This window comes from Phaethon aethereus (genome assembly GCF_964289735.1).
Source record: "Phaethon aethereus genome assembly, chromosome: 7".
NCBI classification, from domain to species: Eukaryota; Metazoa; Chordata; class Aves; order Phaethontiformes; family Phaethontidae; genus Phaethon; species Phaethon aethereus.
Genome location: NC_138583.1, coordinates 23,416,708 through 23,430,173, shown reverse-complemented (window position 1 = coordinate 23,430,173; position 13,466 = coordinate 23,416,708). Strand labels below are relative to the sequence as shown.

The window sequence follows — 13,466 nt, the reverse complement described above, 5'->3', positions numbered from 1 at the left end:
GCTGAAGTCAGTTATGGTTCAATCAACGCTGCACTTTGCTCCGTTTCATCAAAGTACACTCTTCATTAATCTGGGTAATTCTTCTTGTAATACCTTTGATATGGTATGTAGCAACTATAGTAGCGATGACTACAGTGTTACATAGCAATTAACATCATACAATTCAAATCATTGGCTATGCTTTTCTTTGTATTCCCAGAGTTGTCCAGCCAATTCATCCACTGTTGGTCCGTCTCCATCTTTCCAGGTCAGTACTGCCAATGAATTGGCATATGATGATGGTACGCTCCGTACAAACTTCTGCCACATGGGTCATGTGCACTGGGCTTAATCTGGATCTTTGGATAACTGCTCATTGTCCAGGTCACCATAAATCACCTCCAGCATGGCTAATCCCTTCAGGTACTGGCTACCTCTCTCCACGATGGCCCATTTGCCTGGGCAATATAGAACATCTTCCTTGAAGGGATAACTTTCCTTCACACATGGCAGGAGTCACCTCCAGGGGCTGAGGGCTTCTGCTCCTTTTCCAATTGCTTTGTCAATGCCCGCTTTCCCTAGACCCAGATCCCCGCTGCTTGGCTTCCCTACCCTCTAATTCCAGGCTACTCGCCCCATTATCCCAGCATCAGAGCAGCCAGGTGATGATGTGCTCATCTGGACAATAGCTGAAATATTTTTGCGTATCTCGCAGCTCACTCAGGGATAGGGATCGAGTGGATACCACCTCATTTATGAGCTCTGCCTCTTCCTCCTCCTCTTCTTGTGATGGCCCTGCTTCGGAGTGGCCTGCCTCATCCACTTCCCTTAGTAGGGAAGTTTCTTCCCTAACTAAAGGAGCTGACTTTTGCTTCCAATATTTATTCTTGTGTATAGAGGTGACTGCTACTGGCACGGGTTGGTTCTCTGGTTCAGCTGCAGTGCCTGTCCCAGGGGCTGGAGTAGCTCCAGTGCCTGTTCCTGGGGTTGGAGTAGCCAACAACAATCTGTAAAACTTGTAAGACAGCAAGTGCTGCCGTTTCCTCTGAGTACCAGGGCAAATAATACCCAAATGCCACCTGCCACCGTGCTTTACAAAATTTACAGTGGTTTGGCCTGTGGCAAATAGATGTAAGAGCAACAAAACCAGTACTGCTGTTCATTTTCTCCTCTGTCAGTGAGCTACTGAATTTCATTCTATTGGTTTGCTTAGATGTTTATGTTCTTCAGTGTACACAAAATGATAGAGAAAAAAAGAATCAGATCGTTTTTTTATTAAGAGATTAAAATAAAAGGTATTCTGTTCAACATGTATTGGAATAACAGCCTTTTCCACATGCAGAGAGACCTAAAAAATGACATAATATTTTAAATTTAAGGACCACCATCTAGATTTGCATAAATTCTTCAGAAGTTTATGTGAAATACAAGAAAGAAAACACTAAGCTTACAGTCTTCACTGTACAGGGAAAATTATTTTTAATTTATCCTCCCATGAATACTAGCTACAGAGACTTGATTGCTTAGCAAGCAGGTAGTTAAACCATCTGAGGATAGAAGCAATGCTGCATGACCAGAATCAGCTAAGCAGCACACCTTTAATACTTGATTGAAAGCACACTAACAAGTATAGAAGCAGAATCTGAATATTGTCCTGCTTATCCATTATTTTTCAATTCTTCAGAAGTAAAAAAAAAATAAAATCTTTCATTCTGAAAACCACAGAAGCTTTTTGTTACATATATTTTTTACTTCTACCTGAATGTACTTGTCTCAATACTTTCAGTCTCATCCATAGCAACTGCTAATAGCACAATCTGAAAACCACAGTTAAAAAGAGCCCCAGCATCTCTCCATAATATTGACCATACTTGCAGGATTTCCTATTATTACAATGTTCTAGCCTATCTCCTATTATTATAGTATTATTCAGTATAACCACCAGCTCAGGAGGAAGAAGACTGTGATATCCTGAACGCACTCTTTGACACAAGATTAAATGTTTGTACAACAGTCATATATGTACATATGGAAGCAATTTGTGTTGATGGCAAAGCTGAGTATCATTCACGGTCCACCTTAACAGTGAAGCTGAAAAATATGGCTCTCTGCTAGTAGAAAAGATGGACATAAAAAACACTAGGACATGCACTGGAATTTTGATGGAGCGGCAGCAGCTCATATGGACCATATCTTCACTGAGCTGCAAGACTACAAGGGCTCATTCATTTTAAACTTTTTTTTTTTTTACTGTGAGGGTGATTGAACACTGGAGCACGTTGCCCAGGGAGGTGGTGCAGTCTCCATCCTTGGAGATATTCAAAACCCCAAGGGACACAGTCCTGAACTCCAGCTGACCCTGAGCAGGGCAGTTTGGACTAGACAACCTTTCAAGGCACCAGATGTGCCCATCAGCCTCAGCTATTCTATGATTCCCAAACAACTCTGGGTTGACCGGAAGTTTGAATGAATGACTGGGACAATGAAACTCCTTGGTGCTGCAATAATCATCTGTTTTATGGCATTCAGGTGCAGAGGTAAATGGTTATTACAACGCACTTAAGAGTTGGATCCATTTCAGAAGCTGATAAAGTAATTCTATTTTTTTGTTAAACCTTTCCAGAAGGAAAGGAACAAATGCAAGTTTATTATTTATTGTGTTACTTCCTTTGCACTAGCCTATATTAGTTTTAATGAATTTATGCTGGAGAACTTAAATCCCAAATTAAGATCTTACAAGTGGTTTTACAGAATTAGCATTTTTACAGAATAAAAGCCACCAATATGGATTACTGTTTTGATTTAAATCTTCTACTATTTTTACAGCTCAAGCAATACATAGCTGTGCTGGCACAGCTATATTAAGATCAAACTGGGATAGATGTCACCAGGATGTTCCACGTGCAGTACCCAGCAATCCAGCCTGCTGTTTTTGCGCTGGTGCTCCGCAGAGCCCTCAGTGCTGTCCTTCGGTGAGGCGAGGAAGGGCTAGTTCAGTTCCAGGGCTCCCTGGGTTTATATTATTTAGTTCTCACTAAACCTCCAAGAGGCAGCAGTGTTTCAAAAAGCTTATTAGGATAGCTCAGCGTTGGATAAAAGAAATGATGTGATAGTGGATAAAGATCTTATAATCTCATAGAAAACTCCCACAGTTCTCCACAAAACTCACATAATTGCTTTGTCATTTATGCCTGTTAGAGTTTCCGAAAAGCCACTCTGAGAAGTCGGAGACAGCACTTGCAGGCAGGGAGATGGAAACCGAACACCAGAGAATCCCTCACCAGGCACACAGGCCCAGGCCAGTGACTCAAGTACTTTACTAAGCACCTGTCAGGTCTGTATCTCAACCTGAGGTGAAGCACTGGCTTGTTCTTGGCATTTATGATGACAAAAACTGTCTGCCTAAATTCTGGATGAGGATGAGAATATTCCTCCTTTGAAAAACGGTAACGCAGGAAAATTCTCTGTGTGGGGAGTGGTGACTACACGCAAGAAGGTAGCTCCCTCTCTGTGCCTATGATATTACGGAAGCCAGGTAAGTGCCATTCTAGCTGGTGCTGCAGTTTAAATTTTCAATGGGCAAATTGCCCAAGTTCACTAAAACTTTTTCTTATGGACTTTGCACTCAGGGAAAACACTACAGGAGGTCCTTACTGCTCTACTGTTGGTTGCAAGCTGGCAGTGCACTGGAGAAAGGAACAGCTAGTTCTGAGCACAGTATTACACAGACGCGGCTTAATCTGTACTTGAAAGGGCTGCATAAAACATTGACCTGTCACATTTATGCAGCTACTTAATTTTCCAATCTAGGGCAGCATGACTGCAAATTACATTTGCCTACTGGTTAGTTTGGGCAGCTGCAACTGTTCTGTCATTTTGGAAGTGGTCTCCTTAGAGAAGAGGCTTGTACTTTACCAGCAGAACTTGGAAGCTCTCAAGCTGAGACAAGCCTGGCAGTTCGACCAGGAGCAAAGAGAACACTTTATGTATCTTGGCATAAACAAACACTGCCCTTAGATGTTCCCTTTCAAAGCCACACGAGGGAGGGGGAGGGGGGGGGGCGTGGAGGGGGTTGTTGCAGAGTCTCTTTGAAACACTCTACAGCAGAGTATTTGGCATTGTGGCATTTAAAAATTTTACTTTGGGTTTCATCGTGGCAGTATTATAAAATAAACACAAAATCTGTGTATTTTAACAAAGTATATAAACAAATAGCCATAAATCGTAAGAAGTCACTAAATTTTGTTCTGTGTCTGTACTATGGATTACATGTTTTGGCTCTGTTTTTCTCCACTGAAGACTCAAGTTAGCCAGCTGCTTCTGCGGTTGCTGACTAGGGGTAACTCACCTAGTGACTGCGAAGATAGGGCTTTTTGGGGATGCGTGTGCTCTGCAGGCCTGCTTCTCGCTCGCTGGCCAGGGGATGTGCCTGGAGACCTGTGGGATTGGCATCCCAGGATGGCTGGTGAGAGGCAGAATCTCCACTGCTGTCTTTTACCAAAACTTCTCTGGGGAAGGACGGCTCTAACGTCGTGCTGGTGATTCATGGAACAGTGACTTGCTGAAGCTGCCTCGGAGTACAGAGAAACGTCAGTTTGTGGGAAAGCAGCAGGCTGCCAGGTTTATTTGCACCTCCCTCTCTAAACCAAACCAAACTCTGAGGGATAGGGAAGTGCATCAGGCAAAAGTAACTTAATTAAGGGTGTCTGGGAAATTTTGCTGGCCTGATTCTCCCCTTTTTGGGATGTACAGCTGCCATTGCATCTCCACACAGGAAAGGTTTAGTACATCTTTCAATATAGACTTTGTAGAGGACTATGCTGATAGCAGCTTTAACAAAATTAGTTTATATCTTGTGCAGCAGATACTTACTTATTTTATTGGTTTATAGTAAGAGGAGTTCAAATAATGTAAATATTTTGAAAGAATTAATCCTGATTTCAACACAAACTTTTAAACTGATTTATTTTCTCTTCTTTAATAATTGATAGAACACATCTAATTCTGGTCATATTAATCAAATGCTAGCTCCAAGACAATGAAATACTTATGGCCTCTGGTGGGTTAGCATGGACTATAAAATGTGCTAAATCAGAGGCAAGGAAAGCCTGAAATAGCTTTTATGAGGTAGCTTGAGGGGAAGCTTGAAATAGTTTGTGTGAAACATTTGTACTTACCATTTATTACTCATTTTGCTAAAGCTATAGGCTACATTTCCCCTTGTCAAGAAATAAACACTGGTTCATTTATACAGCTAAAAGATTAGTGTAAACATAAATCTCTTCTTTGAAATTCCTCCCTATTTTAATTATTGATAACAGCTCAACTTGCTCAGAAGGGAAGTATTTTAGCATTTGAAATTTATTCTGCTGCTTTTTGTCTTGCACTCTTTGACAGGTAAGAAAAATGGGCTACTTTATCTCTTTGCACCAACTCCCCTTTCTGATTCCCCTGTCCAAAGACATAGGGAGCATGGATTTTTTTGTTTTAAGGAAAACAGACCACGAGAAGGTGGTTAAATGTTTTTTGTACCCTACTAACAGCCCTGTAAGGCTTTTCACACGCACACAGAATGACTAAATCGCGCACCAGGTTCTCATCTCCATTTTGACCTCTACGAATGCAGCGGGTGCAGGCAATGAAGGCAGCTGACACGGCAATGAAGTGTTAATGGGCCCGCCGGAGGAAAGCCGAGCTATTTAAATCGGTGCGGAGAGCGGACCACTACGATTTCAAACTGCGACACGGAGAACGTGGAGAAGCTGTCATAAAAGCTCAGTTAGCTCGGTGCACATCCTGCCTACGAGCAGGCGGGTAAGACCATACCGTAAGGTATCAGTCCCGTCTACAGCAACAGTTATATACTTTTATTTCAGGCGCTCAGATGACGCAACGACGCCCCTAAAGTAACTTCGCGTCATCGTTTTCCACCGTTTTATTTCCTTGCGAGCGCACCGCCTCAGAAAGCTGGTCAGCAGCAGCGGCCGCGGCCTGGGCCGCCCCAAGGCTCCGCACCCGGCGGCACCGGCCGCGCCTCACGGTCACCCGGCGGGGGCCAACCCCGCTCCTCCCGCCGTGACTCCGCTCCTCTCTTCGGCGGGATGCGAGCTCCCCCTCCCGAGGCGCCGGAGCCTCGCTCCTCCCCGGCGCGGCCCAGGCCCCTCGCCCAGGCAGAGCTCTCCGCCGCCCGCCCCGCGTCCCTTCACAGGGGGCCACCGCCGGCTGAGGGGACGCCGGGGAGGAACTGGCTGGGCCCTGCCTGCTGTCCCAGGAGGGGCGTTGGGCTCCCTCCGGGCTTTCAGGCAGGTATCTAGCCCCTCTTGCCGGAGGTGGACTGTCCAGGCGGCTGTTTCCAGGCGGGGCCCTGCCTCAGGGCGGGTAAGCCGCGACCCGGCATCGCCCCCCCGCCCCGCGGCTGTACGGCGCTCCGGGCGGGGGAGGGAGCCGGGCGGCGCTGGGCGGTGGCACCGCATGCGCAGGAGGCCAGGTGCCTGCCGGCTTGCGAGCAGCCGGTAGCATCGCGGGCAGCCCCGCGTCCTCAATGGTGCTGTGTCAGGGCGGCGAGGCCGCCGCTGTTCCGGCAGCGGGCGGAAAGGAGCCGGAGGTGCCGTTGAGCCGGGAGGACGGTGCGGGTACGGGGCAGCCTTGCCTGTGCCCGGCGCCCGGCGTGGAGGCGGCGGGCGCCGAAGAGCGCCGCGTTTGTGGCTGCTGCTCGGGCTTGTCCTGGCCGCGCTGCTGCAAGGCACCCGGTGAGGAGGGGGGAGTCTGGCAAGCGGGGCAGGGGGGGCAGCGCCCTCCTGGCTGGGCTGCCCGCTCTCGGGGTGACATTGCCGGCGGGGCGGAGGAAGAGGAAGCGGCCCCGAGGGCACCGGGGCTCACCGCAGGCGGCGGCGGGGCGCGGAGCGAGCTCGGGCGGCCGCAGAGGGCGCCCGGCACCTGTGCCGGCCCCGGCGGTGGCGGACACCGGGCCCCCTGCGAGCGTGTTCGGCCTCGCCCTCTTCCTCCCTGCCTCCTCTTTACCAGACAAGCCGGCCCCTGGTGAAGAAGTCAAGTGAAGCGGCAGGCACGGCCTCCTCGGTGGCGCTGGCCCTTGTGCTTGTACGCCGGACCGGGTCCGCGGTGCCCACCCGGGAGCGGGCAGAGCGCTCGGGGCCGCTGCGGCCGCGCAACGCTCACTCCCATCCCCGGGGGCGGGCTGCTGCTCGGTCGCTTCTGTGAGAGCTTCGGTAGCGATTGTGGCTGGCGAAAACAGTGCTTCCTGATGCCAAGGTGTAAAGTAAGGCTTGGCAAGCTTGAGTAAATCGAGGTGCCTTCTAGCAGCGTGAACTTCTGGCACGGTGAATGTGTTGAGAGAAGGGGAATGAGTGCCGTTCAACAAGTCCTTACACTTGCAACTATGACTTCCTTGGCAGTTCTTACCTTGCTTTAGTGTGAGCGTACTCTTTATTTTGTCTTAATCCGTGTTTCACTTCTTGGTCATTTTGAATTGTAACAGCCACAAACCTGCTGCGAAATACACAACATGTTTTTTGCAATTTTCATGTGGCTTCCTTTCAAAACACAAACGCCACCTTAACAACTTCAAAAATTATTTTATCTGAAGGACTTTACCATGAGTAATTTTTAAACAACTTTGCTGAAAATGTGTTTCTCAGTAACTATGGGCTATAATTGACCTTCCGTCAGAAAATGGATAAAATGGCAATCTTTGTTAGCTAGTGAGCTGTGGGGAGGCCAGAAGAGGTAGTGTACTCCACCACTGACATACATGTTAGTATCACTTTTAAGACAAAGCTTGGGGAAAAAACCCAATATTTGAAATCCTGAGACACTTGCATTTATTCACCAAAAGATACTCCTTTTTGGGAAGGGGTAGTCTGTCTAGCAAAATGTTAATTGAGTCAGTGGCTGAACTTTATGAATCATGCCTAGATCTTGTCTGCATGACCATGATTAGTTCATAGGGAGGCTGTTGTGCTCCTGGTGCTTTCCTGAAGGCTGTGAGAGAGCTGTTTGGCTGCTGCTTATGGTGTGAAGAACAGATCACCCTCTTCTGGATTTCCTTAGGTCTGGGAGAATCTTCTTCTCACTGACGGCCTTTCCCATAGCCAGTACTCTTCTGCCTCTGCTATTATTCTCAAGAGGCATGTATACAATAAGTGTGATTTTCTTCAGTGTATGCATTTTGCAAGTATAAAAACTGCAAGAAAGCATGGCATTAAAATGCCAACAAAAAGAATTTACATAGAAAATGGTGTGCAGTGGGAGACTTCTAACTAAGACTTAAAACAGGAGTGGAAGATTGTTTGAAAGCATTACGTGTGGAGATGGACAGGGAATAAAATTGGAAAACCAAATCTCAAATGTGTAGCCACTCCAAGAAGAGGACTTGAGTACTACTTGAAACTTTTTTATTTTCAGACTGCTACGCCTTTTTAAAAAAGCATGAGTGCTTGAGTATTTTGATGGCATTGGGCTAGTGTTTGGAGGCTTAATATTTTGTGGGGTGGGAATGTCATCTTAACCTAACTTCTCCATACAACATATTTTGAAATAAGTACTCTTCAGAACTGCAATTCTTGTTTTTGGTGGAAGAACCTGTACCGTTTTATTTTTAGAAGGAAATAAAACACTTTCTCATTGCACTGAGTACATGCTTTGGCAATATGAGATGTTGATGGTTTAAATTCTATCATTACAAGATACTGTTTTTGATAGGCTTAGTATATTGGATAGCTTACAGAAATGAGTTCCTTCTGGTTTTTCTTTGTTCCTTCAAATCCAAAGCTTAGTTCTGGCTATAAGATCCTTTTAGCTTCCTTTGCTTTAATTTGATTGGTTTTCCATTTCAACACCTCCATTATTTAGATTGGCTTTGTTCTGTAGTAATCATACAAGCTATCATGCCTGAAATAAAAGTTAATAGTTCTGTTTGTGCTGCGCTCATCACAAGCCAGCCTGGGTTTGGATTTCCCATTTCAGTTTTAGGCCAGCCTGATTCTTCTTGCTTTAATATTAGAGACGTTGTTGATTTTGTAGTTCTGTTGTGTGACTATGTGGATTAGGACATTATGTAATGCATGAACTTTTTTTTTTTAATCCATTCTGTTTCATAGTTGGTAGATGTCCAGGTCTAGTGTTAGTTGGTGATAATTTTTATAGTCATTTTTATATAAGTGGCTGTTGCTAAACAGAAATATTTCTAGTAGACACTGTCATTTATTTTCAGCTGTAGTGTGGCTGGATTCCTTGAAAATCAGGCCTTCTGACTACTTTAGGTTCTGGTTGCAGTTGTAAAGCCTGGGTTTCTAGAACTGTTAAAGCCAGAACTAGTGCTATACACACTGTATCAGCCCACAGTCTCGGCTCTTACGTAGTAAGATGCAGTTTCTCAGCCTTGAGTGCTGATCTCGAGGAGGATCAAAATGGTTTGTGACAAGTTTTGTTAATTAAAAAACCCCACACACCCAAGACAAAAAACAAAAAAAACCCTCAAAACCATATTTAGTTGCTAAGCAACTCACAGCAGTGCCCTGCTGATTATGTTTTAGAGGATCCATGGGCTCCCACACTAATGTGGGATGAGGCACCCTTTTATCAAAATACTGCCTCGGGGACATGGAGTTCTCACTCTTCTCTTTCAAAGGGGTTGTAGAAGAAAAGGTAGCTCCCAGTATTTTATGCAGACAGAAAGAAAAGAGATAGTGAGGTAACATCCCACTCAATTTTTTTAGATGGGTTCTCTTTTGCATGGTGGTCATCTCTAGTTTCAGTGGAAAGACTGTTCCTCTTAGGCAGCAAAGCGGCAACAAAAAAGGCTGGTTTCTTTGGAGGTGCTGTTGAGGTCAGCAGTAGTTCACTCTCTTCTTTTTTTTTGTTTTAATAGTTTAGTGTGGCAAAGATCAGTGGAACGAGGAAGGGTATGTCACTGAAGAGTGCCTGAGGCACTGGTGAAGCTTGAATAGAAACCATTAGGCTTGGGAAACTACTTCAGGAAGAGAAAGTCTGACAAATAAGCATAAACTAAGGTCTTCATGGAACTGTGATAGATATCAGTACTTTAAGCAGGCCTATGATGTTTTAAAACTAGTCACTTAAATTTCTTCTTAATTTATAGTTGATGTTTATTTGAAGAAAGTATCTGGATTCTTACAGCAAGATAAAAATGTTATATAAAACTTCTGTAGGTCTAGGTCAAATTTAGGGTGACTTAGCTGCAAAATAAACGTGTATAATAAAAGTGAGGTTCTGTACACAGTTTTTACATGTGTATATTTGTGAGAAAGGAAATTAAATTGTTGCTTATGAACCTTAATTAACTCAATAATCAGATGATTCCCAAGGTAATAAGTTTCAGTGTGTCAGAATCTAAGCGTGGACCCTTTAGCATTCAGCTGTATTTATTGATCTTTGGGCAGTGGTCAGAGTCATATGACCAGTTCTATTGCCCAAACTAGTCTGATGCCTCCAAAAAGTAAAGCCTACTAACTCACGTAGAACTGAGAAGTTTTGTATACAAAGTGTTAGGAGTTCATCTCTTAGCTCCTGTTTTTTTAAAAAAAAAAAAAGAGGACACCAGTGGTGGTCAGTGAAACCTGTTTTCAAGGTAGATCTCATAAATGTGTGTAGTATTTGCATTTGTTCTTCTGCTTCCCCTGTCCTCTACCATGAGGATAGCTACAAATGTATGGAGCACTGCAGTATGTACAGCCACCTGACCTGAGAAATATTCTAATAGATCAGTATTAACTGCAGTTTATCTGTTGCAGGAACAAAGAAGAAAGCTGCGTGTCCAGGACTTGGTTTGTTTTATACCGTACTGTCTGCCTTCCTTTTCTCAGTGGCCTCTTTATTTCTTAAAAAAATAGAAGATGTACATTCAGTGGAAGTGAGTGCATTTCGATGTGTTTTCCAAATGGCATTTGTTCTTCCTGGTTTAATATACTACAAGTAAGTGTAGCACATGTTTAAATTTAAAGTTATTTCTTAAAAATAGATCTAGAATTATAACTCACTTAAATCAGATTGCAGTATTATTTGAATTCAGACTGCAATTGCATAACTGCATTGTTTTGGATTAGTTGATAGTTTCTTAATACAATTCAGAAGACTGAAAATCTTTGACTCCCTGCATTGTAGAGGTTTCTACAGGGATTATATAAAATGTAATGATCTTCCATGAAGTGGTGTTCTTAAAAAATAGAAGGTAATTTGCAGATATTCTTGCCTTATTTTGCAAGCAAAAAAATAATAGCTAGACGAACAGGTTCCAGACTCTGAATGTGATTGGGGGTGGTGATGGGAATAAATTGATCTGTGATCAGACAGTTAAAAGTATTTTGATATTTGAGATAGGTCCCTCATCTAGAAAGGTGTGTACAATCTAGAAGGGTGTGTACATTTAAATGTGATGGGATGTTGGTCATGAAAGAAGTAAGCCAGTGACATTAATGTGACCTTTCTGTTTTTCAGAACAGGGTTTTTGGGACCAAAAGGTAAAAGAATTTTTCTTTTCTTCCGAGGATTCCTTGGCTCTAGTGCAATGATTCTTCTCTACTATGCTTTCCAAGTCATGCCACTAGCTGATGCCACTGTTATAACTTTTAGCAGTCCTGTTTTTACATCATTGCTGGCATGGATCTTTCTCAAAGAGAAGTACAGTATTTGGGATCTTCTGTTTACCCTCTTCGCAATCACTGGAGTGGTTCTTATTGCCAGACCACCATTTCTGTTTGGGTCAAACGTTACGGGGATTGAAGGAAGTTACACAGATCACCTTAAAGGAACTATAGCAGCAATTACAAGCACAGTATCTGCAGCTTCGACTTTTGTTATACTAAGGAAGGTGGGAAAATCTGTGCATTATTTTTTGTCCATTTGGTATTATGCAGTCATTGGTTTAATTGGATGTGTTATAGCATTGTTTGTGATGAATGAATGGCGTTTACCATATTGTGGTAAAGATAGGGTTCTTCTAATATTAATAGGCTTGTTAGGATTAGGGGGTCAAATATTTCTTACAAAAGCATTACAGATAGAGAAAGCTGGACCTGTAGCCATAATGAAAACAATGGATGTGGTGTTTGCTTTTATTTTACAAATTCTTTTTCTCAATCATCTGCCAACTTGGTGGACTGTGGGTGGTGCCCTTTGTGTCGTAGCTAGTAGTTCTGGAACTGCCATTCGTAAGTGGCGTCAAAGCCTGAAAAAAGCTAAGCAAAATGAAATCTAACAATACAGACACTAATTCCTTACAGAAACGTATATACACAATATTTATTTTTATTTATTTTAAGTATCTCATTTACCAAATTGTAGTACCAAGTTATCCAATAAAATAAGTTGTTTTTTTTTTTAAAGCAAAATTGAAGCTATACCTAATCAGTTGTTAAAATATGCTTTTCTTATGTTTAGGCATTCAAATATGAGAAGTAGGGAGATACTCAAGAGTTGCTTGCTTGCTATCAAAAGTGGATAATAGTTTTTTGGCATTTATTTTCCTGAATTCCTGATTCTCCACTTCTTAGACCCTTTCTCTATTCTGCTGAGCAGTGGAAGTCAGTCTCCCAGGCTTATTTAATACTCTGCTTGATTACCAGAGGGATTGTAGTACAAAAGTTGGAAGAGAATGAGGAGTTGTAATCCTATAAACATTCAAATTTTGTAGAACAGATAAAGCTTGCACATTTACAAGCTTTCTCATTTTTTTTCTTGCACAGAACAGATGCCAAATGGGGATTTATTTTTAATTTGGATTCTAAAAGAACAAAGGCTATTTCATCTTTCCAAGTAATATCAAAAGAAAATTAACTTGTGAAAATTATCTGTTGGCTTTGCTTTCTTCCAAAAAAAAATTTTCAACGTTTGCACTTGCTTTGCAGACATAGTGAAACAACTTAATCCCTTTTTTTTTAATGCGATTTTCCCAATAAACATGTCTTTAGTTGCTGCAGTCTCAGTGATGAGAGATGACAATTAATTATAAGCCACTCGTAAATTAGCTATTTCTTGTGGTATGGAATGTTATGCTGTAGCTGCACTTTTCTTTATTCTATGCAAAATACTGTATTTTTTTAGGTATTTAATACAGGTTGTCTTAAATGATGATTATGACCTTTTTGTTTAGATTCTTTTATACAAAAGTTCTTTATAAGACTAAGTTTAAGTCTTCTTGGCCTTCACGAAGTTAGGCAAATGCTTTATTGTAAATCCTCCTATTTCCTAAGAATTTACAAGTGTGCAGACAAACTGCAGTTGGCCAAGGTCTTAGCAGAGATTTTGCAGAACAGGTTTGAGGAGAGCTTGGTGGGAGGGTGGAGCTGTGCATACACATCTCATGACCTGGAGACATCCCTACTACATCAGGCAGTTCTCCAGCTGGCCCTTTTAAATCTGTGCTTAGTCACTTCTCTTACACATCTCTCACTTTTATAGGCTTTATCTTGATAGTGACAAATACTGAGAAAAAAGGCTTGTGTTACTGATCT

At 43.0% G+C, this 13,466-nt stretch overlaps 1 protein-coding gene across 1 annotated transcript; it reads left to right on the top strand.

Moving 5' to 3' along the window:
* Nucleotides 1-6,258: 6,258 nt before the first annotated feature.
* On the top strand, nt 6,259-12,794 carry SLC35G1 (solute carrier family 35 member G1). Its single transcript, XM_082002084.1, has 3 exons — nt 6,259-6,728; nt 10,749-10,929; nt 11,452-12,794. The coding sequence occupies exons 1-3, from the start codon at nt 6,521-6,523 to the stop codon at nt 12,209-12,211; spliced, it is 1,149 nt and encodes a 382-aa protein (XP_081858210.1). The 5' UTR covers nt 6,259-6,520; the 3' UTR covers nt 12,212-12,794.
* Nucleotides 12,795-13,466: the final 672 nt, after the last annotated feature.